Source organism: Ochotona curzoniae, unplaced genomic scaffold (assembly GCF_017591425.1).
Source record: "Ochotona curzoniae isolate NIBS_2020 unplaced genomic scaffold, NIBS_Ocur_1.0 scaffold_2453, whole genome shotgun sequence".
NCBI lineage: Eukaryota > Metazoa > Chordata > Mammalia > Lagomorpha > Ochotonidae > Ochotona > Ochotona curzoniae.
Window position 1 is genome coordinate 20563984 of NW_024467094.1, and position 26364 is coordinate 20590347.

General features: G+C 53.7%; 1 protein-coding gene across 5 annotated transcripts; it reads left to right on the forward strand.

Annotated features, from left to right (window-relative positions):
• Nucleotides 1-1095: 1095 nt before the first annotated feature.
• Nucleotides 1096-24788, forward strand: TBX4 (T-box transcription factor 4). 5 transcript variants are annotated; one of them, XM_041000852.1, is made up of 9 exons: nucleotides 1111-1293; nucleotides 1588-1614; nucleotides 1970-2064; nucleotides 9038-9157; nucleotides 10960-11107; nucleotides 20276-20428; nucleotides 21274-21362; nucleotides 21474-21709; nucleotides 24153-24772. In XM_041000852.1, the coding sequence occupies exons 1-9, from the start codon at nucleotides 1111-1113 to the stop codon at nucleotides 24770-24772; spliced, it is 1671 nt and encodes a 556-aa protein (XP_040856786.1). The 5 variants fall into 5 exon arrangements, with proteins under 5 accessions (XP_040856788.1, XP_040856789.1, XP_040856786.1 ...); XM_041000851.1 differs by having other exon boundaries at nucleotides 1111-1291; nucleotides 1580-1614; XM_041000853.1 differs by having other exon boundaries at nucleotides 1111-1291; nucleotides 1595-1614.
• Nucleotides 24789-26364: the final 1576 nt, after the last annotated feature.

Consider the following 26364-nt stretch of genomic DNA (forward strand, 5'->3'; position numbering starts at 1 on the left):
GGTTACGGATGTGTCCTGAAGCTTGGGGTGCTTATGGACAATCAGGAGAGACTAAAGGGAGAGCTTTCTGAGCCACCCCACACTCCCCACCCTTTAGAAAGACACACTGACAGTCCCATCAGAAGCAGGGTCAAGAAGGGGCAAGAGCAGGAGACCCAGAGGGGAAGCAGACAGCCAGCGGTGAAGGACAGGTTGGTTGGGCCTTGGAGGCTGCGGCGGGGGGCAGATCCAGGGATAGGTGAGTGGCCAGGCCCCACTTAGTGAATTGGGAGCGCAGGGGCTGAGCTCTGAGTTTGTGCCAATGAACTGGACCCTACCTACCTACCTGGCCCTTGCATGGAAGGGTCCCTGTCCTTGGGCTCAGAGCAGAGCTACTTAAAGCCAAGGAAAGAGTGGGTGAGCTGAGTGTGAACGTGAAGACAAGGCTGGAAGGTTCCCCCGCTCCCCCCTCCCCGCTGAGTTCAGGAATCAGCTAGAAGTGAGGCTGCCGTTAAGGCTGTGTGTGGATGTGCAGACGCCTGCTCTCCGCGTGTGGATGCGTGAAAGTCCAAGTATTTGGATGGGGAGGCTCTACCTGGGCCCCTTCTGAAGGACTGTGTGAGGGGCAAATGAGTGTGTAGAGGCAGAAGGGTCAACGCCCAGCCGGAGGCCCGCCCTCGATGCAGGTGTGGAGCTATAGGAGCCCAGGAAGTGCCCTGGCCGGCCTGCCTCCCACCTCACCACCAGTGGAAGCCAGTTGTGAGGAACACCCAAACAGACCCAGGCCTGAGCTGCACGGTACCCAGCAGGAAGGAGGGACTGGGGGTGCACCTGGGGTCGTGCCCAGGGGGCGGTCCTTCCTCCAGACTTACGCATGGCATAACCCCACATCCAGGGCGGGCAAACACTGCAAGCAGACCCTCCCAGGTCCAGAACCTGGCGAGAGGAGGTGAGGATCCTGCCCTCCCCGATTGGACTCAGGAAGGGGCGGGGTCCACGTGCGCCGGGGCAGCCCTGCGCGAAGCCCCCACAGCATTCCAACTCTGGCTAGGCTGCTCAGGGCCCCTCGGAGTCTCCTCCCGACAGTGTGGGTCTGGGCGGGTGATTCCCTGTGTCCTGTACCCGCAGGAGATGCTGCAGGATAAGGGTCTGTCGGAAAGTGAGGAGGCCTTCCGGCCCCCGGCCCCAGCGCTGGGCGAGGCCAGCGTCACCAACGCCACTAACGCCCCGGAGCCTGTGCTGGCCACACCGGGCCTCGGCGGAGCCGCGCTCGGCAGTCCCCCGGGCCCCGGCACCGACGTCGCCACCGCTGGTGTTTCGGAGCAGGTAGGGAGGGTCGTGCCAGCAGTTGGAATCGAAATCGGGCAGCGGCCTAGCACGGCCGCCAGTGCTGGTCACTCTGTCTCACCGCGGGCAGGACTCGCGAGGGGGGAAAGTGGCTGCCTGTTGGTTTGCTTTGGCTGGAGGGTCTTTCTCCACTTTGAGCCCTTGGGGCTGCTCTGGGTCAGGAGGAAGAAAGAGACCACTGGCCATGGAGTGTCCTGCAACGTTGGTCGCAAAAGGGTGGTGGGAGCAGAAGTTGACCTCTGGCGGGAGAGAGCTTGGGAGCGCGCAGGAGCTGCCGCGGCCCCGGAGGTCGCGGGAAGCTTGCGTGGTGGTCACCAGGTGAGCTTAGTGAGCAGAATACAGCCTGTCTGGATCTGCGTGCGCGCCGGGTGTGCGCCCCTCGCTGTCGGCGTCTGCCCAGTCGCCTGCGGGTGCAGCCCGCGCCGGCGAGAGTGTTTCTGACCAGGTCGTCTGGGTCACCGAGCTTTCCTTACCCCGAAGGAAGGAGTCTCCGCTAGTGACCAGATTTTAAAGAAAAAAAAAAATGCCAGTGTTTTAGATTAATTTTTGCGAAAAACCAAAATCTCCCCGCGCACTTCTTTGCGTCTGCGTTCTCCTTCCCGGGGGGCCCGGCAGACACGTGTCCCTCTCCTTCCCACCCCAGACCATCGAGAACATCAAAGTGGGGCTGCACGAGAAGGAGCTCTGGAAGAAGTTCCACGAGGCGGGTACCGAGATGATCATCACCAAGGCGGGCAGGTCAGCGCTGGCGCAGGAACTTGGGGGATGGTGTCCGGGAGCCTCTATGGAGGCCCCTCAGCCGGCCACTCTGGACTCAGGGCCACATCCAACCCTGACTTGGGATCCTGGGTTTGGGGAAAGCCCATGGAGGAGGAAGATAAGGAAGGTACAGAAGGGAAGGAGAGGAGAGGTAGTGTTGGACAAAAGAAATACGAACTAACAACTCGAGCTTGCAGTTTGAAGCAACGGGTTCCTGCAGGATTGCTTTCAGAAATCTCCACTCCCAGATGGTGGATGGAGATGGAACATTACTTTTTGGTTTCTGAAATTTTCTAGGAGCCTGGTTATCCCCAATTCTCTCATCCCAGTTGCTATTCCTCTCTCCAGTCTTACAACAAGGACAAGGCGCTTGTTGGGCTGTGTGTGTGTGTGTGTGTGTGTGTGTGTGTGTGTGTGTTGTTTGGGGAGCAGAACTGGGGTGGCTGCCAGAGAGCGATGATTTATAAAGTGGAAACATCTTTAAAATGCACTGGTGTCTGTGGGAGAGAAGCAGGGAGGACAGGGTGAGAGGAGGAGGATGCAGACAGGGATGACAGAGATCTGATGGGGTGGGGCAGGAATGGCCTAGGAGTGGGGGGCTTCAGAAGAAAGGAGAGTTGCTGTCGGTGCAAGTTCAGGTTCATGAGCCTCCTCCCCATATTCAGTGTTTCTGCGGGTGCGCAGGTCTCTGGAGCCAAGTTGGGTGGGGAAGGTCTCCCTGCCTGGTTGTGGGTCTCTAAATTGGGGATCTGGGTGGAGTAAGGCAATGAAGCCAGAAGAGCCTGGACTCCAGAGCCAGACCCTGGAGGAGGGGGTGTTCTGCCTCTGACTCAGCTGCTTCCCGGTGCAGCCTTCAGACAAGGTGCTTTCCAGTCCCTGCTCCCTGCCCTGTGCCATGTGTAAAAGAACAGATCCTGCCTATTGCAGTTGACTGTTGGGAAAGCACTCAGCATAGCTCCCAGCACACCTAAGCACCCGTAAGAAACACCACCTTGTAATATTAATAATTAGGGAACTGCCTGGCATGCACTTGATATCGTATTTTTTTTCAGGGAGTGTTGGACTGTGGGAAAGAGAAAGCCCATGGTTTATTGTGTTCAGTGTGGGGGTGCTGCAGTCCTCCCTGTCTGCTCCCTGGCAGGCCCTTATTCCATAGAGAGTGGAGGCCTGGGTACCTGGTTGCCTCATGCTTCAATGAAGGAGACAGCACCGGCCACCAAGGACTTTCTCAGGGGAGTAACAAGTTGCTTCTGGGGACTGGTAAGGAGGATGCGAGGATGAGTTTGGCAGAGTTGCTATGTGGAGTGAATAAGGAGGAGGCTGAGGACCAGGGGTCACAAACCTTGCCTTAGCTTGGTATACCTGGGCAAGTCACGTGGAGCTGGATGACCAGACCCACCAGCCCTGCTTTATAAGAATTCAGCCAGTCTCCTGGGAGTGGTGCCTGGCAAATTGTCAAGTAGACTACAGGTGTGAAGAGTGCCATTTTCTTCCTTGCCCCCTGCTGGGGTTGAGGGGAGGGAAGAAGAAAGAGAAGGAGCCAATGCTTCCGGTTCTTTAGGCAGCAAGCATAACCTTTTCTCTTGAAAGGGAGCAGCCAGCATGTTTTCCTGGCAAGCCTGGCCTCTACCATTTCAAACAAAGTGCTTGGTGGGTCTCCTCAGTGGGGTTTTCTGCACCTGTGTACATCCACCTCCTCCTCCCTCACCCTTCCTCCCTCTGCCCCCCCCCACTTTTTCCCTATCCCCATCCCCCCCTCCCCACTTGCAAAGGTGGCCAGCTTCAGGCAGATGTGCCTGGTCCTACTAAAGGCAAGAACTGGAGTTTGAAATGCCTGTGATGGTACTGGCCAGTTAAGAATCCATCACAGATTCTTATTGTACCAGCACAAAGTTATCCTTAAGAAAGTTTCCAGCTGTATCCCTCTGCCCCTGCCCCTCTGTTCTCCTAGAGCCCATTTCCTTCAGCCTGGCTGCCCACTGCTTTAATTGCTCTGATATTGCTATGTGCACCCCTTGCCTTCCCCCACCCTGTCACCTCCCTCAGAGGGAGGCTTCTGCATGCAGCTTTGCTGAGGTTTGTGGCTCTGGTTGTGCCTCTCTTTGCTATTCCTGAAACAGTGTGTGTTGCCCCCTCCCCCAGAACCCTTCCTGGGACACTGGAAGTTGGTCCCAGCAGTTGGCCTAAGGTTTTCTCTCCTGTACCCAGGACCTGGGCGAGAGCAGGGAGAAGCAAAACTGCAGGGAAAGGCTGTCAGCAGGATGATGGGTCTATGCAGGCCAAATAGCTGATGCAGTCCACCCCCAGAACAAATCCCCCTTCAATGTGGGGCTGTTGCTTTGCCCTAGAGAGCCTGGTAGCTGCCCTCTGGATGAGGGAGAGCAGAGCAGGGCAGGCCCTGGAGAGAGAGAGAGAGAGAGGGAGCCACACATTCTCAAACCATTTTGAGTTTTGGGGTCCCAAGAAAGTCTCAAGTCCAAAGGGGACAAGTTCCCTTCCTTGGTGGTAATTTTGAGTTGCCAGACAATTTGAATAGCCAATAAAACGCCAAAACAAGAGGCGGATCTCTGAATTCTCAGGTGTACGATGAAGTCAACCCTCCCCAAGCCGGCCACTTTGCCCACTGGGGCTCAAGTTGGCAACTGCTGAGAGCACATCCCTCTCTTGGCCTCCTCATATCCCTGCCAAGCTTGATCTTGTGAGAAACTTCATCTCCTCCAAAACACAGATAAAAGCAAGCGCTACAAAAATTTAAATATAAACCTCTCCCAAATGAAAATTTCCCAACCATCTGACTGGCCAACTTGTAGGTCATGGTTCTGCCACCAGATAAATCTCCACTATCAGCCCTCATGGCCTGTTGAGTTCAATGTTGCTTGTGTTAGTGACAGTGAATTTGTGTTTGAAAAATGAACTACCGATGAGAACTCCTGTTGAACCTGGTTGTTTGTTATTCTGAGGCAAGGATTTGGCCCGACTTAATCCATGGCTTCAAAGCCGATTGCCCTTACTCTGTATACAGAGCGTCAGAGCCCAGTGGCGTGGATGATAAGAGAAGTCAGACTTGAAGACACTGGGAAAGTGGGTTGGGGATAGAGTGCTTTGATCTCTTCTAAAAGTATTTTCTGAAAGCAAAAGTCTATCAGAAGGGAAGTTCCTTAGAGTAAGAAAAAAAAAAAGAGAGAGAAACAACTGGTCTTCCAAAATAACATCCACTTCGCACACCCTCACTCATTCCCCTTCCCTCAGAGAAAATAGTTTTGAAAACACTTTGGGTGAATGAGAAAGCCGCAAGTGGAGAGAAAGTAGCCACCAACTTGGTACAAAAGCTGTGGCCCCACCAGGAACCAACAACCTGGCCACCCTCCCTCCTCAGCCTCAACCTTGGGTGCTGGGCTCTGGCCTCTTTCCAGCAAATCATAGACTCTTCTTGGGGACTCCTTAACATTAGCAATAGAAAACATGAGTAGGGTTTTTTTGTGGCTCCCTGTCCTTTCCCTGCAGCCTTTCAGTCTCTGGGCCCCAAAGCACATACAAGTGACATACACACACATACACTATTTAATGCAAATTTTATAGAAGTGGAGTGTTCTTGGTGGAAGAATGCATTAATCCTAAGTATAGGGTTCTATAGCCATTTACAAAAAAACACAGCTGGGAAACCAGCACCCCATAAAGAAGCTTCCAGGACCCCGCCAGGCACCACCACTCCCACCCTGGAAACCCCTCTCTCTCCCAAGACTTCTCACGCCTTCGGTTTGATTTTGAATCTTCCTTTAAGCCAAGGCACAGGCGGTTGCTTCTGCAGTCCCTGGAGAAGTTAGGGCTGCGGTGGAGGTTTGGAGTCCTGCCAGGCAGCGGTTCCCCTAGGTCCACTGTCCCTGCCTCCCCTGAAGAGGGGTGAGTCTGTCAGCACCTTGAATTTGGCAATAATCTCTTTGGCTCAGGAGGAGACTGCCAGTGACTATGTGTCCCCCCTCCCGGGCAGTAAGTTCCTATTCAGGGGTTTGTTGCCAAAAGTCAAAATGCCCCAAACCCTCGCTGCTGGGGGGCCTGCTTGCAAGCCTCTGACACCGAGAGAAGCGTCCCCAGAAGCTTATCTTAGCAGTTCATTCCAAAGCCATTTCCGAGGATGAATGGACCAGGGCTTCAGCCGCAACCCGTTTCATGATCAGAGCAGAAGCCCGGACTTTCATCTCCTTGTTTATTCGCCCGGCGGGGCCGTTTCCGCGCTTGCGACTGGGACTGGGGGAAGGGGGGGGGCCTGGTCCGGTCGTGGGTACGGACGTGAGGGACAGGGACAGCAGGGAGGGCGCACGTGCAAGAGATTGGCGATGCCGACCTCGTCATGGGCCCCGCAGGCCGCCCGCCCTCCCCAGCCACTGCGGTGTCCGCGTTCCCCAGACGGTGCCGGTTTTCAGGTGCGTTTTTATAGCACGAGCTACAACCTCGGTTTGCACCTCGCCCCGCTGCTTCCACGGCTTCCTTAGAGAGAACTTCACAGAGCCGGGCCCGAGGGAGGGCCAGGTCCTCAATCCAGCCTGGCCACTGAGTCGCTGGGTCGTGCCCACCTGAGGAACGTACCAAGGCCAGGTCCCAGTGCTCTAGCTGGAGCTCCAGGGAAAGCTAAAGGGCTGAGGCGGCTCCCCCTGCCCGAGCCTGGAACTCCGAGGGAATGAGCGCCCAGGGCACGGCAGACAGTTCCCAGTGGCCTCGGAGCTGTCCTGCACTGGACCCCGAGGAGGCTCTGTAGCCTCAGCAACCCCAGCCTGGAGCCCAGCGGGAGTCTAAGCAGACAGAGCGACCTTCCCGCCCAAGGAAAGGGGAGTGGGTGGGCGGGCAAGAGGAGGCAGAGATCTCGGCTCCTGGTCTTCCTCTGTGCCCGCATCCCTGCCATGACTCGGTGACCCATCCCTCGCCTGCCACACAACTCTCCCTAGCAGTCACCCCGGCGGAGGCAGCATGGGGGCGGCAGACGGGACTCCCCTGCCCGCCCCGTGCGGACAATGCCCGAATGACTTCAGGAGAGACGGGTTAAGTGTGGGCCACTGGTGCCAGCCGGCTCCAGCAAGGCCAGGCTGCCCCATTTTGCGGTGGTTTCTCTAGCACTTACAAAATGGTGGCTTGGAGGGCACAGGATTTTGGCCTCTCCCCACCCCACCCCTCCTCACTCCGGGAGGGGATGATGCAGCCGCCACCCTCCCCCTTCTCCTCTCCAGCTTTAAGCCCACCAGGGAGAGGCAGGGCCAGGAAAGAGGGTGGTGCAGGCTCCAGCTGTGCCCCCAGGCCGGACTAGTAGTAGGGGCGGAGGTTGGGAAGGAGGAGGCAGGCTGGGGTTCCTCAGCCACTCATTTCCCCCGTTCTTGGAGAGGGGGTGGGGTGGACATTTGAAAATGCTTTCAATTGACATCTGAGACAAATTCTTCCACACGGTTTATAAGTCCCTAGACTTGCAGCTAGAACTTCCCTCCTGCCCTGCCAGCACGCACACAAGCACACATGCGCACTGGACTCGCACCACGTGTTCACCCACTTACACCAGGGTGCATGCACGTTTGCTCGCTCCCAGCCCCACACCTCGCCTGCTGCAGGGTGCTCACAGGCCTCTGTTCCTTCAAAAGAGGATGCAAGTTGAACCCCAGGGTTCTGGCCAAAACTTTCAGAGGGTGTATCAGCTCGTGAAGATCCTCAGTCCCGCCTGGAAGCCCTGCCCTGACCAGGTAAACTGGTGCCCTCGTGGACGAAGTGTGGCCATGTTATCCGTTTGGTGGTCCGGAACACTTCCTTGAGGGCGCTGTACTGTCTTGCTTGGCGAGAGGATCCCCTGACAGTTCCTGGTGTGGACTAACGGGCCTTATACAGTCCCCCCTCCGTTTCCCTCAGGGTCTTCAGCGAGTTCTGGCTCTGCTTCTCTCCTGGCAACATCTTTGTGGGGAATCAGCTCTGAGGGGCAGGGGGCATGAGGAGGACTGTGAGGAAGCTACCTCCGCAGCTGTGTGGTGAGGGCCAGTGTTTGGTGATTGGTAGCCAGGGTGAGAGCCTGCCCCAGGTCCTGCAGGGTGTGACTGTGCTGGGGGTGCGTGGATACCTGAGGGCTCAGGGTCCCCACAGCCTCGTGTTTCTCTGTGAGTGCATTTTCATGGAAGTAGATCATACTCCTGATTAGTGGAGGGTGGAGTTGGGGGGGGGGGTTAGAATAATAGCGAGCAGTTGACTTGTGCAATCTACACAGTAAGCCAGGTAGTAATATTATTATCCTCCTTGTAGAGCTGAGGGAACCAAGGCACAGAGAAACCCATTCTTTGGTGCTGAGATGGGCAGTCGGGAGCCAGGTTGTGGGTAGTTCCACAGGCCCTGCTCTTGTCCACAAAACTCCTAAACTGACTTCTCCCCAACACCCGGTTAGGGTGTATAGCTCAGGTGTGTCGGGGGCAGGTCTGTCACCCCTTTTGAACACACCAAGCCAAATTTTCCACTATACTCCCTCTCCTGTCTCCCTGGTGCTTGGTGTAAGGTCTGAGGGAGGAGGCATCTCACTGTTGCATGGCTGCAGCTGGCAGGGCCCTCTGTCTGGCTCCTTACCAGGGCACTACAAAACTTCAGTTGGGTGTGGTTGGCCAAGGACAGCCGGGAAATGAAAACAGTAAGCCTGACAAGGAAATCCTCTCCTATGGTCCTGGCTGCGACTTGTGGGCTACAGCAGCCACTGGGCCCATGTCCTAGGGGACCTGAATTTGAGGGACCAGGTTAGCTTTATTCCTGGACAGACTGCCAGCTTCAAGGCCTCAGAGGGGGTTGCCACTGGAGCCCCATCCTTGTACCACAAGGCAGAGGGACAGTGGGCTGGATCAATAGCTATGGGGCAGCACCTGTGAAGGCCTTCTGCTTCCTGGCTCACCCTGCTGTCTCCCCTGGCCCTGTCTATGCTTCTCTTACCCCTTGGCTCCTTCAGGAGGATGTTCCCCAGCTACAAGGTCAAAGTCACAGGCATGAATCCCAAGACCAAGTACATCCTGCTGATTGACATTGTCCCTGCTGACGACCATCGCTACAAGTTCTGTGACAACAAATGGTAAGAGGCACACGACCCTCACCACATTGCCACCCCTCCCTCTGGGAACCAGCTGCAGTGTTTGGGTGTTTGCTGCATCTCAAAGGTCCATACTCCACCCAACCATGCGCAATCAGAACTTGGTGATCATGTTCTCAGGTGACAAGGAATGTTAACGCTGAGCAGATTCACTTCTGTCAGTGCTTCTGCAGACAGTGGGATGGGAGCTGTTTCCTTAGGGGACTTAATTGTTAGGGATGTCACCTGGTCTAGGTGGCCCTTTCCTGGCCTGTCCTCAGCTCTTGTTCCCGGCACTTGCTCCCTCACAATCCTCTGGCAGCAGAGTTCCTCCCCCTTTAGCCCTGTGTCCACTATGAAGACTGAGTGAGTGGCTGCCTGGGACTCTGTGACAGGACCCTTTGGTGAGGGGATGGGAAGGAAGGCAAGTTGAGTAGTGAAGTTCACCTGTGGCCCGTAGATAAAAGCTAGGTTGCCCTTTCCAGAGGCCAACTCCTTTGTACCCTGTGTCACTGTCCCCCGGGTTCAGGGCAGTGCTTCCTGGGATGGACATTTGGCACGGTAGTTACTTCATACTCCGAACACCCGCGCCCCTGTTAGAGTGGTTTGAGTCCCCTCTACTCCACTTCCAATTTCAACTTCATACTGATGTGACCCTGGAAGACAGAAATGATGGCTCAAGTACTTGGGTCCCTGACACCCAAATGAGAGACTGGGTGGCATTCCAGGTTCTTGGCTTTGACCTGGCCCAGCCCTCATTGTTTCAGACATTTAAGGAGTGACCCAGCAGATGGAAGATCTTTCTGTGTAGTGTCTCTCTGCTTTTTAAACCAAGTGAAAATAAGTGTATTTTTAAGAAAAAAAGATTGAAGGATTTTTGCAGAGGGCATGGCTGGCCAGGGCAGGTGGGTGGTAGAGCTGGAAGAGTCTGAGCTGTGGAAGCAGAGCTGGGACTGGGTTCGGGCAAGGGCTGAGTTTCTGTTCCTTCTCCGGCCTAGATTAGAACTCAGAGTAGGCTTTGGCCAAGGGAAGCTAACGATCAATTTCCCACCATTGCTTTTGGGGCACATGATTAGAAAGTTCTGTCTGGTCTCTAGGAAGCCCTCTCTTATGACTGTAATTTGTGACGTTCAAAAAGTGTATGTACAGGAGTGCCTAAATCTCTTTCGGATTTCTTTGTGATTAGCTACAATTCTTATAAGTGGTTACATTTCCAATTCCTATAAGTTTTTCCTTCTTCTCCTTCTCCTTCCTTTTCTTCTATATTTATTTACTTGAGAAGCAGAATTGAAAAGAGAGAGAAAAAAAGAAAGAGAGAGAGAGAGATCTTCCATTTATCTGCTGGTTAACACCCCAAATGGTTGCAGCAGCCATGGACTTGGCCTGACTGTAGCCACTTGCCAGAAGCGTCTTTAAGGTCTCCCACTTGAGTACAGGGGCCAAAACACTTGGGCCATCTTCTGCTGCTTTTCCAGGTGCGTTAGCAGGGAAGTGGATGGGAAGCAGAGCATGTAGGATTCCAATTGGCACCTTTATGAGATGCTGCATCACTGATGGCAGCTTTACTCGCTATACCACAGAGTCGGCCTCCTTCTCTTTTCTGCAATTAAACACAAGGGGTTTGTAGCTGTGTCTCCTTGTCAACTGTCTCTCCCATGACCCTCCCTGCCTTCTCCATAGACCCACAGTGACCGAGTGTGAGACCTGCAGCTGCTGTCCTCCTTGGTCACCGGGTGGGCATGCTGTCAGAGGGAGCAGGTATCTGGGTGATTTCAGCACTGTTGCCATGGCTGCTCTGTTGGCAGGATGGTAGCTGGGAAGGCAGAACCGGCCATGCCAGGCAGGCTGTACGTACACCCGGATTCTCCTGCCACTGGGGCCCATTGGATGCGACAGCTGGTCTCTTTCCAGAAGCTGAAGCTGACGAACAACCACCTGGACCCCTTTGGCCATGTAAGCAAGGAGCCCAGTTGGCCTCGGGGGTGGGAAGGAGACAGGAATTGGGGCCAGGTTGGGAGGGTGGGGCAAGTGGGGACCAGGAAAGAGATGGAAGAAGCTGGACTCAGCATCCCAAGTCAGCCCGAGCTGCTTACCGGCTGCTGTGCTCACTGCAAGTTGTTTCACTTTGTGAGCCATGCTTTCCTGGTACAGATGGGGAGATGACCCTGGGTACCTTTCCTGATTGTGAGGTGGGAATGAGAACAGGTGAGGAGTGTCTTGCCTCACTGTTTGGTTTCCCTCACAGGGCCCTGACCTCCAGACAACGAGGCCTAGCCCTGGCTCCTGTGTTGGTTCGCCCTGGCTTTGCCTGGGACCTGGCTGTCACAAGCCAGGGGTGCTGTGACTGACGCCCTATCCAGGCTGCTCAAACTCATTCTTTCCCCATCTCATGCTAGCTGGCCTGCAAAAAGGAGCTTTTTATGTGGAAATTTTTAGCTTCAGTGTGTGGCAGAGGCCTGGGACCTGGTACTATCTGCCAAGGTCTAGGCCCTGCCTCCTTCGATGTTCAATGGTTGCTCTGGGGATACAGAGAAAGGTTGCAGAGGCTGATGAGGAGGTGGCAGTGCTTGCCAATGCAACCTCCTGAGCTGTGCCTAGAGTGTGCAGATTTGTCGCTTCGCATGCCTCAGCTTTGCTTCTGGGGAGCTATGTGCACAACAGTGTTCTGGGAACAGTTGCTCCTCACACAGAATGTCAGCAGGGCTTCATATCTGATTGATGGGTGTATAGCTGGTGGGCAGCTCCTGGCTTTAATTTCTCAGAGTGTGTTCTATTTGCTCTTAAGTTGCTAGTGATCTATTAAGTGATTGCTTCATGAATGTGCCTATCTCCTGACTTTCTTGTACTAGACTTCACCATCCAGGGCAGGCAGATGTCTCATGGAAAATGGTCACCCAAGTCCCTGCCTTGCAGAGCAGCGGAGCCTGTGTGCCGAGAAGCAGAAGGTCTCCTGAGTGCCACCCTGGCTATAGTTTTGTGCCCTGTAAACTCTTACCTGCTCTCCTCTGCCTGGCTGGGTTGTAGCCCCAGCCTTGCAAGCTTAGGAAGAGCCTCTGTGGTGGAAAGCTAGGGAACTTTGTCTTCAGATGTGGTCTCTGCCCATGACTGCACACATGCTCAGACCCATGGCAGGAGCATAGGGTTTTGGTCAAGGCTCTGGAAGGGTCTTTGGATGCACTCCCTTGCTGCCACAGCTCCTGGCTGCAGGGATGTCCCTCCCATACTCCTGCAGAGGGCAGGAGGGGAGGGAAGGGTTGAAGAGCTCGGCCTTCATTAGGTGGCGGAAGAAGGAGACCTGTTCTTAGTCTTCACAGCCTGGCCTTCCTGTGTGGTGGTTCTTCCTGGGTCTCCCAGGGGGTTGTGAAAACCATGTGGATAGTATTAAGTGTGGACTGCTGGTGGACTCTCTCTCTCTCATTTATTTTCCCCAAAGATTTATTTGTTTTCAAAGGCAGAGTTACAGAAAGACAGAGAAACAGAGATCTTCCATTTGCTGGCTCACTCCCTAAATGGCTGCAATGACCAGCACTGCGCCAGGCTGAAGTTGGGAGCCGGGTACTTCGTTTGGGTCTCCCATGTGGGTGCAGGGGGTACAATATACTTGGATCACCTTCCACTATTTTCCCAGGCCATTAACAGGGAGCTAGATGGGAAGTGGGACAGCTGGGATTCCAACTGATTCCCATGTGGGGTGCTGGCATTGCAGACAGCTGCTGCTGGGGCTCTTGTGGCTGGGGTGCTCCTGGCCACACCCGTGACTCCTGCCTGGGGCTCACCCACCACAGCAATAGGGCACCCACCTCTGTGAATCCACTTTTCCTTCTGGAGGGGTGGGCTGCAGAGCCTTTCGCTGCTTTCCCTGCTGCCTCATATTTGTGCAGTACCCACTGTTCCTTGATTCAGGGAGCAGGGGAGGTTGTCTCTGAAGCTGCAAGGAAAGAAGCTATTGCATGATCTTTGAGTTCCTTGACCTGTATGTTTTTATCTGTCTTTTCAAACACTGGGTGCTGGTTGTCCCCTCCTCAGCTGTTGGGAGCAGCCCTGGGCTGTGTGGATGATGGGGTATGAGGCAGAGAGGAGGAGCTCCGTGTAGCAGTCCTGGAGACCCTGCCTTTCGGCTCCCAGACCTGTGCCAGTGGGAACAGTGAGCCCCACTGAAGGTGGAGAATCCACCCCTCTTGGCTTTTCTGTGCCAGAGCTGTGGGGGCAGAGCCATCCTGTGCCATAAATCTGCCCCAAATCTGTGCCCTTTGTTTTATACAAGTCACCACGGCGATTTCCATTTCCTCCCAAGGGATTTGTTCCAGCCAAATCATCTTTGGCCATTCCCCCTGGGATGGTCATGGTGTCCTAGGACCTTTAACAGCTGTTTCCTTTTGACAGCCTGACATGTGACCCCATTATCCTGTCCACAGAGCTGGGATCTGGCTTTGGTAAGGAAGCCTAATCCAGGAGGGAGCTGGCACTGTCATTGTCACAAAGTTGAGAGTCAGTTTGAATGCTTGTGATGCTATATTGGAATTTTTCCAGTTTACAGACCCTTGCGTCCAAGCTACCCGATTTCTTCATCCCGGGCTGGTGGAGAGGCTGAGTGTCTGTCTGTGCATAAAGACCCAAGGAGAAGAGGGACCTATAGAGCAGCCACATAGGGGAAAATCTATACTCCTGTAGGTTTCTTATCTTCTAAGCACTCCCCTGCACCCCTGCTTCTCCTGATTGTCTGAAGATCTAGAAGAAGGGGATGTGGTTCAGGTGAGGGCCTGAGCCTAGCAGTCTGTCTGCCATAGTGGGTGGGAGCTACAGCAGATGCCCCATAGCTGGGACACTCCACCTCTGGACACTCCTGACAGACAGGAGGGTAGGGTCAGCAGGGCAGGCTCAGGAATGACCAACAGGTTCCAGGATTAAGCCCAAGGCCAGTGGCTACCCAGGCAGCCTGGGCAGAAAGAGTCATGGAACAAGGGCAGTCATAGAACATGGGCGGGACAGTGTTGCCCCTAGGGCCTGGAACCAGCTCTCTTCAGTCTTCCTGCCAATTGTAGCTGTGGCCTGCCCATCTCCACTCTTCTTCACCACCTCTAGTGCCCTAAGTTTCGCTCTTCTGCCACTCCCCCTCTTCAGAATAAGATTCCAGCAGTGCAAGTGAAGGTTAGGTGTGTCATCCTGTGACAGGACACAGAAGAGGCTGACCTGGGAACCTGCTTTTTTTTCCTGGAGGCAGGAAGGAACTGGCCATCATGGACTCTGTGTGTGTGTGTGTGTGTGTGTGTGTGTGTGTGTGTGTGAGCATGTGCAAATGGATGTGTGTGACTGTGTGTGTGGGTATTGTGAGTGTGTGCACTGCAGAATTGGTCATCTTCACTAGCTTCAGGGGCCAGGACTGCCAGGTTGCTGGGGATGGTGGACCAGCATATAATCTCAGACCTGGTAAGTACAACTCTTGCACAGACCAATTTGGCACAGCCTGGGAGTGTGGGCTGCAGAACAGCTCCTGCCTAGTGCCGTCCATGAGCCCCTCCTGCTCAAGCCATGGTTTTACACACATCACCAGCCTGCCTGACTGTCTGCTGTCCCACCCTGTAGGCTTGGGGTACTCTCCCATCTTCTTTGTCTGCTTTTTGGAGCCTTAGGATACAAGTCCAAATGCAGCTTCTTCAGGGGGAACATTCATTTCCTATTCTGTGCACTCTGAGTTGCAGGTACCTTTTCGCTTTTGCACTTACCAAAGTTATCATCTCCCTCCACCTGCTCTGCCTGATTCCTTTCTGCCTCTTTCACAGGTAGCCATTCTAGTTTGTGTGTTTCCAGCCTTTCCTTCTGCACATAATCTCAAGCCCCCTTGTCTACACACAAAAAGCAGCTTATTGCAACATTTCTTGCACCTTGTTTTGTAAACTCAGTAGATCTATCCTTACATTCATAGAAAATGACCTTCTTCCTTCCCACCCCCAAACCTGGAATGGAATTTTACCCTGTTTGTCCCATTGACTGTTTGGCCAATTCTTACTGAAGGATTGTCATTTTGTCTTGGGCATCTGTCTACACAAAGCTTGCTGTAATTGTGAAGACACCGCCATTACCCTTTGTTAACACCACACCAGTGTGCACCACACCATGACTGCAGCCTGAGCAATAAGATGGGCAAGCACACACCTAGGGTTTCTGCCATTTGGACAGGTAAAAAGTGGATCTCCCTCTTGGTTTTCATTTCCTCTAGAAGCTCAGAGTCCTTGAATGTGTGTCCCTCCTCCGGTGAAGTGCTGCTCTTGTCCTTGGCTCATTTCCCTCCTGGATGTTTGCGCTCATTAACCTGCAGGACGGGAGCTGCACAGGCTGCCCAACCGTGTCATCCTATGTCACCCGTGGCATTGGATTCTGTAGTTCCCGCACAGCATTTGTGATTGGATCAGTGTTTCCTGAAGGATTCTGGGTTTGAAATAATTGGGAGCCTTTTTTCCATTCCTTATTTACAAGGGTGATTTTCTTCTATTTCTTTTCTCTGGATTTATTTGTACATTTGAACCACTGATCCCTTTGCACTTTATCCTGGCATCTGATGTGAGGTGAGAACCCAACTTCCTTTTCTGTGCTACTTATTTGTTTTGGTTGTCCAGCAGCAGCAGCCACTGCATAGTCCTCTCCTCCCTGGGTCTGGGTGCCTAACCTCTGCATGCCCGTGTGCTGGCGTCTCTTTTCACGTGCCAATGCCATGCCCATTGAGACTTCAGAAAGGTTTCTGTGCTTGTCATGGCTCCTCCTTCTTGCTCCTCTCAGTCTTCTTGGCTTATCTTGTTTATTTATTTCATAGGAACTTTAGAGTTGGTTTGTGGTGGCGAGAAAGAAACCTAGTGTCCTTTTGATTGATTTTGCTTTCCATTGTCATTTGATCTCAGGAGGATGGTTAGGAGCTCCTTTGCTGAAGTCCCCTTGTCTTCAAAGCATGCTTGAGTTTCCTTCCTAGCATTTTGCCCGCATCTCAATTTCTGGATTACTCTGTGCCTTCTGCACTGGAGAGTCAACCCTTGTGTCCACTGTGTGCTCCTGTGGTGGGCAGGGTGGTTGTGGACAGAGAAGATGCTGATGTCCCCTCGTATCCATGCTGTTTGTTAACTTACCAGGAGCTGGGGATACAGAGCTGTTTATCCCCCACTAGTCCTCTTCTGCTCCCATATTGACCAGGCCCTATCCATGAACCAAGAGCTGGCCTGGTGCTTTGAGAGCATCAGGAGCCCACAGAACTCCACACTGGGACATTCTGTCCTCTGCGGGTGGATGAGAACTCAGTGTTGGAAATCCTCCCCGTTCTGGCTCTACATCAAATCTGCTGCTTGATGTGGGGCAGATTTCTTCACTCTCCTGACCCTGAGTTCCCTACTAATAATGCCTGCTTTATGAAGATGCTGTAAAGATCAATTTTTCAAGGGACATAAAATACCTAGTGAAGGGCCTGGCACATGGCACAAGCTGGGTACACACTGGCTGATATCACTGCTACTGTAAGAGAAGACAAGAAGGCTCCAGGCTCTAGGTGTGACCTAAGGGTTGCTGTCCTGGCAGGAAGGCCCAAGGCTCTGCCTGGCCAAGGCCTTTTGAGAAGATTGGAATCGACCGTCTCAGTTCTGGTTTGGCTCTTTCTTGGGCAGTCCTCTCTAGGTCTCTCTTTTTTTTTTTTAATTTATTTTTCAGTTGCAATTTCTCTCTGTTCTACTCCATCTGCAGTGATAGGGAGAGGAAGGGAACCTTAGAGGGTAAAACAATGATGCAGGTCAATCTGTTGTTAACGTAGGACACAATGGACAGCTTAACATTAACTTCCACCCCAAGTTGCTGAGAACCTGTGGGTTCTGCCCGGAACTCTGTCTGCAGTCAGCTGAGTGTCCTTGGATAAGTAAATCACACGTCCATCATGGGCCTTCAGTTCCCTGTCTGGACTTTGGTGATCTTTAAGAGCTGCTCCTCCATGTGACTCCCATGAGAGGGAAATCTGGGCCTCCATGGCTAAGCATGCTCTGGCGTTCTTTGGAAGAGATGGATGTCTGGTGCTATTGCGATTGTTAAAATAGAACAGGCTTCGGAACTGGGGCCAGAACATAATGAATCCCATTTCTATGAAACAATGATGATGACAGGACCAGTTGTGTAGTGGGGATGTTGACGTGGCTAGCCCATTTGGCCCAGCATCCTTGGCCGTGAAAATAAATGTGAGATTGGTGAAGCTGCTTCATGTGGCGCCTAAGGAACTTCCAAACAAAGCCAGGTACCTGAGTCACTGAGATGATTTCATGTTCTCCCAGGAGGATGGGACTGAGGCTCAAGCTTGGATTTTTTTTTTTTGAGGCTCAAGTTTTTATTCACATTGGTTCCATAGGAAGGGGGATTGGGAGGACTTTCTTCTAGACACCTGTCCACGTTCCAGACTATCAGAGAGTCTGAAATCTGGGACCATTTAGTGTAAGGCCTCACATTATAGGCAAGGGACCTCGATGCTGGAGGAGAAACACTTGCTCAAATTGTGCAGCTGGTCAGCAGAGGTCCACTGATGGCCCTTCATGACATCTTTGTGGCTGGCCTTGCACTCCTCTGGTCGGGCAGTTGCTCTCTTCCAGCTGCCTGGCCAGCAGTGTATCACAGTAACAGTGAGGGTGCTGCCAGTGGTCCCAAGAACCCTGCACAGCTGCCCTGGGGCAGGAGGAAGAATACTGTGTTCACTGTTTTGGGTTCAGTCATCTGTCAGCTCTGCTGTCTCTGTGCCCCCTTTGTGTGGGTTCTTGGGAGAGTCAGCGCTGCTAGGGGCTGTACCTGCATGCGGGGAGCAGGGACACACAGGTATTCATAGAGAGGAGAGTTCGAGCCACATCTGAGTACCATTTTCAACCTGACAAAATGTCTTAGAGACAACCTGTGAGCAGAGAGAAGCCTGAACAGTGAGGGACTTGCAGGCATCCCCACTGAGTCTGTGGTCCTTGTCCGGAGCAGCCCGATCTTGTCCTTGCTAGAATCTGTGTTAGGGCAGATGAGCTCAGAGGGCAAAGGAGCCAAAGATCCGGCCCTTTTTCTTGAGAAGTTTATAGATTGACTGCGGGATGAAGGGCAGGAAGTCCTATGCAAGCAGCCTGGCAGCCAAGTAGAGCGGTGGCCAAGAGAAAGTTCTAGAACTGAAGTTCTAGTGGTTCCAGGGCTTCCCAGATGGTGGGCCTTGAAGACAGAGATGTCAAAAAAGGAGGACTGAACTCTGGTTGTCATTCCCAGAGATGTCCTGCTGCATCGTGGTCTTGAGGGAGATTGAGGGTTCTTTGTAGGCTCATGTGCTTCATGCCAGCACTGGATGACAGAGAACTGCAGGGACTAAGGATTGGTTCCCAAGACTCAGCCCCTGTATTCACAGGAGCACCTCTATCTCCCGCCAGGTTACTGGGCAGGGTTATACCTGAGGCTTCCCCAGAAAGCATTTCTGTTCCTTAGGCTCATTCTGGTTTTGGTCTGGCAGGCACTCAAACGGACAGTGGGTCCTCTGCAGAGAGACCTGGTTTGGGTTTTGGAAAACTCCAAACTTTCTCAGAAGGGTCCAGAAGTTACCTCTGACAGAGGCAGGAGTGGCCAGGGCAAGGGGCAGAAAGGCTGGTTGATGCTGGGTAGGGCCACCTAACCAAATTCAGGAGCCCAGGGCAGCCCAAAGTTCCTGAGGTAGCCCCTTCCTTAGCTGAGGGTGCTTTCTGGACTGTTCCAATGCTTTAGAGAGGTGAGGGGAGCAGAGCCTCCCCACACCAGGACTGCAGCCCAGGCTTGCCTTTGAAGAGCCTCACTTGACCTTTCTCTTGGCACCCTGGTCACTAACAGGTTCAACTTTGTACCCAGTGTCAGCACCAGGCTGGGTCCCAGGGAACCTGGCAGGGCGGGAGCCAGCAGGGCCATCCTTAGCAAGTGACACTTCTAGGCAGAGAGAAAGGCACTCAGGGGTAAAACAGGACCTGAGGCCAGCTCAGGTAGGGACAGAAACCGAAGGGTTAACAAAGGCAGCAGTGCTGATAAAATACCCCAAATTCTTAGTCCTGCCTCCAGTGGGGAGGGTGTCTGGCAAATATCAACGATAAAAAATGCATTTTAATGGCACGCGATGCCGCCGCTACTGTGGGGCACAGCCAGATGAAGCAGCAACAGGCTTGAAACAGCAACTCCCAGGGCTTGCAGCCAAGCCTCCTGGGTCCTTGGCTGAGCTTTGTCCAGCCTGGCAACCTGTCCTTACCAGCCCATGGCGTTCACAAGGGGCCCCTGGCCACCTCTGTCTATATTTTAAGAATTTTGCTCATCCTTTACACTGGGGGCTGATCGCTTGACCTCTGGTCCTCAGGGAGCTTTTTTCCAGGCTGGGAGTTGGCTTGGGCACTCTGAGCATCCACAGCCCTGTGGGCCTCTGTGAACATTGACAAATGCAGGAGCAGTGAAGGAGAGAATGCCTGGAAGGCAGTGGGCATTAAGTCCTTTTCCTGGCTTCTCCATGCTCCCTAGCCCTTTAGTACTATGGGCTATGAACTGCTTTTGTTGTCACAATAGGCTGGATGCCTCTAGGAAGGACCCTGCTAAGAGAGGTAGGGAAGGCCTGGTGCAATAGCCTAGTAGCTAAAGCCCTTGCCTTGCATGTGCTGGGATCCCATATGGGTGCTCCTTTGTGTCCCAGTGACACCAATTCCCATCCAGGTCCCTGCTTGTAGCCTGGGAAAGTAGTCAAGGATGCCCAAGCCTTGAGACCTTGTACCCACATAGGAGACCTGGAAGAAGCTTCTGGCTCTTGGCTCCTGGCTTTGGATCAGCTCAGTTACGGCTGTTGCGGTCACTTGAGGTGTGAATTAGCAGAAGAAAGATATCCTCCTCTATCTCCTCCTCTCTGTATGTTTGCCTTTCCAATAAAAATAAATTTTAAAAAATCTTTTAAAAAAAGGAGACAGATTGACAGGGAAGCAGATGTTAGTGTAGGGCAGGGAGGCTGAGTTGGGAGCTTTAGAGCTTTTCTGGACTCAGTCCTGTTAGTCAGGCCTGGAGCATGGAGGCAGCCAGGGCCAGCTAACAGGGCCAAGGAGCAGAGAACAGGGACCTGGAGCTCACAGTGAGACCTCTGTGTTCCAGATCATCCTCAACTCCATGCACAAGTACCAGCCGCGGCTCCACATTGTCAAGGCCGATGAGAACAATGCCTTCGGCTCCAAAAACACGGCTTTCTGCACCCATGTGTTCCCAGAGACCTCCTTCATCTCTGTGACCTCCTACCAGAATCACAAGGTACATTGCTTCTGTAGCCCTCACCGCTATCACCCTGGGCACTGCTGCTGCTGCCATAGCAGAGAAAGCACAGCGAGGCTAGGCGGGCCCCATGCAAGGACTTCCAAAACCCACAGTGTTCCTCAGAGCCCTGTGGATATCCAGTGGGGACCAGGAAAGGGCCTGGACACGAAGCTCCAGCGCCGTGTAAGGGCGCCCCTGTACTTGGAGGATGGGCACAGTTGGGGATATAAGAGCTGTGAGCATGAAGCCTGCCTTGTGGTTTGGATTAGGACTTCTTGTTGCATAGTCTCGTCTGAAGGTATGCTTCGAGGTTCTGGTTCTGCAGGGAGAGGGAAGGAAGATTGGGGGAAGCCTCTGTCAGCTGTGTGGGTGCATGGGGACTGAGTGGTATGCAGGCCCCACCCAGGTTAGGGTCTCAGGTGCCTGGGATGTCCCCACTTATACCCTCTCCATGGCTCACCCTTCACTCAATGCCTGTGTGGCTTTGTTCATGCCACGCTTCCTAGGTTACTGTCCATGTTATGCACAGAGACTGGCTGGGTGGATTTTTGGCAGAAGAGTAGCAGGGTCCAGTTTGCACTTAGCATTGTGCCGTTGAACCTGATGTGGTAGTTATTCTGGACAGGGCTGGGTCCAGGAAGGTGTCGGGGAAGCCATAACAGGTACAGGGAAAGACTGAAGCCAGGTGGTGCAGTGGATTGGAGAGCAGGACAAAGAATCAGGGTCTAGAACAGGGGGAATGGAGAAACTGATGATCCAGGAGCAGGCCAAGTGGGCACGGCAAGGCCGGTAAGGCTCTGGGGTGCCTCTCAGCCAGCCTGCTCTGTGTCCCTCTCCTGCAGATTACACAGCTGAAAATTGAGAACAACCCTTTTGCCAAGGGGTTCCGGGGCAGTGATGACAGTGATCTGCGTGTGGCCAGGCTGCAGAGGTGAGGCTGCCCAGCCCAGGGTGGGGGCCAGGCTGGGTTAAGGCATGTGGACTTGGTGATCCCCACAACCCCTTCCCTCTCTGACTCTCCAACTGTCCTCCTTGCCTACAGCAAAGAGTACCCCGTGATTTCGAAAAGCATCATGCGGCAGAGGCTTGTCTCCAGCCAGCTGGCGGCCAAGCCTGACGTGAGCCCCCTGCACAGTGCCCACCAGGCGCTGCAGCACTACCAGTACGAGAACGGGGCCCACATGCAGTTCACCGCAGCTGAGCCACAAGACCTTCCTCTCAACACCTTCCCCACCCAGAGGGACTCCAGCCTCTTCTACCACTGCCTGAAGAGACGAGGTAGCTCGCTGTGGTCTGCAGACCCTGGAGGGACAGAGTGGGTGAAGCTTTCCCCACACCGCTCCCCACAACGGACACATGCATACACACACGTGCGTGTGCACACACCTGCATATATACTCACTGTCACACAGCCTGCACACATAATCTCACACATATTCTCACACACATCCACACACCCACTCACACATACAACCATGAGAGTTCTCATACACAGGCGCCCAAAGCCCTCACATGCACACATCCGCACACACATGCAGACACTGTCACAAACACATGCACACATACATCTTCACACACACATGCATTTTCACACCCACTCCCATGCACACATACCCACTGTCCCACACACCTTCTCACATGCACACACTCACTGACATGCAGACACACCCAGTGTCATACACACATATTCTCACACAGGCACTCTCTCACACACACACTGACATATCCACCGTCACACATGGGCACGTACACTCACATCCACAGGCACACAGGTACTTGTGTGGCCTGTAAAAGTCAACTTGAAGGATTGGAGCCAGGCTCCATGCAGACTTTCCCAGTGCAGGGAAGCCGGTTTTCATCTTGAATGAAATCTTCACAGGCAGCCTGTGGTTTTGGTGTTCCCAGACCCTGTCCTCCCTACCCTGTTTCAGGTATGGCTTGGCGGTCACTGCTCTGAGAGCCTCTCTGGGGTAGGTGAAGACACAGAGGCAGCCAGGCTAGCAGTGAGGGGAGGCTGAGGGCCTACAGTGTGAAGTCTTGAGGGTTAGGGCTGTCATTTACCTAAGCCTCTGGGTCTCGGGAATGTGCACAGCCTACTTGCAAGTTGAAATGAGCTATTGTGGACGGAGCAGGGGCCCAGGAAATGGTAGTGGCACTGTCCAGGCTGGACTTCTTTGTAGTTGGAACCCTGAGCTGGAAATCAGAACACCAGCACCGTGCTGTGGCAACTGGGTCTCAGTTGTCAATGGGTGGAGCTAGCATGGTCAGTGTTACTCCACTAGAGACCTCACCAGACTCCTGAAATTCTTTTGGGAACAAGTCTAAGACTTTTGCTTTTAATTTAGAATGTTCTCTCAGCCACGTCTCCAGGGACCAACTGGGATGAATTCTGGGTATCCCCTGTGCAAGCCCCTAATAAGCTTCATGACTGGAGCAAGTTGGCAAACTGGGGTGCTTGAGCCCAATGGATGTGCTGCCTATACAAAATGTTTTCTCACAGTTTTGAGATGGTGGAGGAAAAGATCAAAGTGAGAATGCCCCATGATACGTGAGTGTCATGGGAAGTTTGAAATTTAGTCCCTGGACCTAAAGTTTTGTTGGCACATGGCCATCCTCTTTTATGTTCACACTGTCCATGGCTGTGGCTGGGAGCCAACCTCAGGGTTGAGGACTTGTGGCAGATGCTGTGTGGTCAGAAGCTTGATCTGTTTCCTCGCTGGCCCTTCATGGAAAATATTTGCTTATTACTAATGTAGAGTCATTGAGCCACCTGCCAAGTCCCAATATCTTAGTGCAGGGAGAAAAAAAGGACTTTGTTTTAGGGGAGAATTGGAAGGAGCAGGGGGAGAGGAGACAGCTGCCCCGTGGCAGGGAAGATGCTTCCAGAGAAGAATCTTGACAGACATGACTATGACCGCAGGCCTGCAGAGGGAGAGGCCACCCCCAGCCTGCCCTGCCTTGTGCTGTGCACACACCCAGAAAAAGCAGAAAGAGGTTGGCCAAGATAAGCTGTGGATAAGTGTGCTTACATTTGTTGAGTGGGTCACCACCCAAGCCCTCAGGCCTGGATGGTCCCAGGATCCCTGGGGAGGACAAGCCACTCAAGCGAATGGAGATGGCTGGACATCTGCGTCATGGTCACCAGCTCAGCAGCTGAGTCTGAGAACCCCAGTCAGACTCATGATGGGCTCCATCTCCTGATTCTGTGGATACCGTGACATCGCAGAGTCTGTGTGCTAATAGTCTGGTGGGGCTTTTCTGAACAGACGGGTGAACTCTTCTCTGCACGCCTGGGAGGCTGCTCCTTGGCAGCCGAGACCTGAGGCAGAAACAGGGAAAACTTGGTGGCCCTCATTTTTCCGGCGAGTTCCGACAGATGCAGCCTCCGAGCCTGGGTGGGCCTGACAAGCGCTGCCTCCACTTTGCTTGGCTAGGGCCGGTCAGGGAATAGCAGCTCACATCAGGGTCTCTCACCATGCTGAGAGGAAGGCTGGCGAAGGATCAAAGCCTGGCCCTGCCTCTCCCTCAGTGTCCAGGGCTGTGACATCCTCCATGGCCTCCAAGCAGGGGTCATAATCCAACCACTTTCTACCTGCTGTCAGCTTAGAGAAGCTGCAGATGATGAAAATGGTTGTGGCAGTGCTATGGGAACCTCCTGGAGTGAGGGTGGGCACTGAGGGATGAGGAAAGAGCAGCTGAGCATGTTTCTGTCTTCCAGCAGACAGCGCCCGCCACCTGGATGTGCCCTGCAAGCGGTCCTATCTGGAAGCCCCCTCTTCGGTGGGGGAAGATCACTACTTCCGTTCTCCCCCTCCCTACGACCAACAGATGCTGAGCCCCTCCTACTGCGGCGAGGTGACCCCGAGAGAAGCGTGCATGTACTCAGGTTCGGGGCCCGAGATCCCCGGGGTGTCCGGGGTGGATGACCTGGCCCCGCCCCCGCTGAGCTGTAACATGTGGACTTCGGTCTCACCATACACCAGCTACAGCGTCCAGGCCATGGAGACTGTGCCGTACCAGCCCTTCCCCACACACTTCACTGCCACCACCATGATGCCCCGGCTGCCGGCCATCTCAGCGCAGGGCTCCCAGCCCCCGGGAAATGCCCACTTCAGTGTCTACAACCAGCTGTCACAGTCTCAGGTGCGGGAGCGGGGCCCTGCAGCCTCATTCCCGCGCGAGAGGGGCCTCGCGGGCGCCATGTGTGAGCGCAAGCCACCCTCTCCACATGTGAATGCTGCCAGCGAGTTCCTGTACTCTCAGAGCTTCTCCCTGTCCCGCGAGGCCTCCCTACAGTACCATTCAGGAATGGGGACAGTGGAAAACTGGACTGATGGGTGACCCCCGTGTCTCCTCCTCCGTGCAACAGAGGAGTGACCTCCGTGTCTCCTCCTCCTGAACCTTGTCAATCCAGGACTGACTGTGGGTGGCCTGTGCAAGCAGGAAACACAGGAAGGTATTTCACAGTGTGTGTGTGGGTATGTGTGTGTACGTGCATGTGTGTGCACCTCCGTCCATGCTCCTGGGCCGTCCGTCTTCTGATGTACAGTTGAGGCCGTCCCAAGAAAAACAAAGCGAGCTAAGAAGCATGACTGTGGCTGCAGGCTCTGGGCCCAGCGCTACCTGACATATCTGGATGTGCCGGTGGGGGGGTGGGCAGAGGAGGTCCACAGGGGTCTGTTTAGAAGTTTTTAAGCAGTCTTGGATTTACTCAGGGCCAGGGGCCAGGGTTCTCTCCCCCAGGGAAGGCCCCTCCCTGCTGCAGTGGGAAGGCTCCGTCCATGTCTTGGAGGTGCAAGGGTGTGCAGAAGGTCTTTTTGGGCAGTGGGCAGTCCACTGCTGTGGCTTCTGGAGCGCCCCTCTGGGAGCGGCCCGTGTAGGCTTTGAGAGGGGCGCTTGGTGCTCTGTCGGTGTGTGCCAGGCAACAGACCTGGAGCACCAAGGGCGAGGCTGACTTTCAGGAAGGGTTCTGGGTTCCCTGATGAGTTTTTGCTTTTTTTTATTTTTCCTTTTTTTTCTCCTCTCCTCTCCTCTCCTCCCCTCCCCTCTCCTCTCCTCTCCTCTCCTCTCCTCTCCTCTCCTCTCCTCTCCTCTCCTCTCCTCTCCTCTCCTCTCCTCTCCTCTCCTCCCCTCTCCTCCCCTCTCCTCTCCTCTCTCTTCTCCTCTCTCTTCTCTCCTCATTTCTGCCCCTATCTCTCTCCCTCCCTTCCTTCCTCCCTCCCTCCCTCCCTTCTTTCCTTCCTTCCTTCCTTCTTTCCTTCCTTGTTCTCTCTTTTCTCCCTTCAATAGGAGGGAAAATGCAACCCGTAGCATCCCTGTCACTGCTCAGATTTTATCCTAACACCTTTCCCTTTGGTTCCTGGCTCACAGCCCTTCCTTCTTGTCTCTCTGGTGGACAAGGTGCCACCCCTCTGGCACCATCTGCAGTCTCTAGGGGCTGGCATTTTTTGCAGGTCCCCCATGTGCCCTGGAACCCACCCTGGAGCTGATGTCAGATATCTCCTGGGCCTGTCCCACCCCTGGGATGAGAAAAGCCCAACCCGTGATGAAAGAAGAGAGAATGGAGGAAAATTCATTTCTTCCAGAAAATTCAGTCAGTGTCTGTAGGAAACAAAGGTCTCTCCTCGCCAGTCCTCGGCCTCGCTCACTGCCTTGGACATTGCCAGACTTGTCTGTGTGGCCAGAGTGAGCTCTGAGTCAAGTCTGGGAAGTCACTCAACTTTTTGCATGCCAAATAGCTATTTATATATTATATAAATGAATAAATAAATATATATCTATCTATCTCACAAATGCAGGCCACATGTCAAATTCTGCTTTGCTTTTTTACAAATGACTAAATAAACTTCATCAAAATGAACATTGAGGGGGTACTTGGAAAGACATCTATTTAAATTTTTATTACATGTCTAATGTTAAAAACGAAGAGTGGT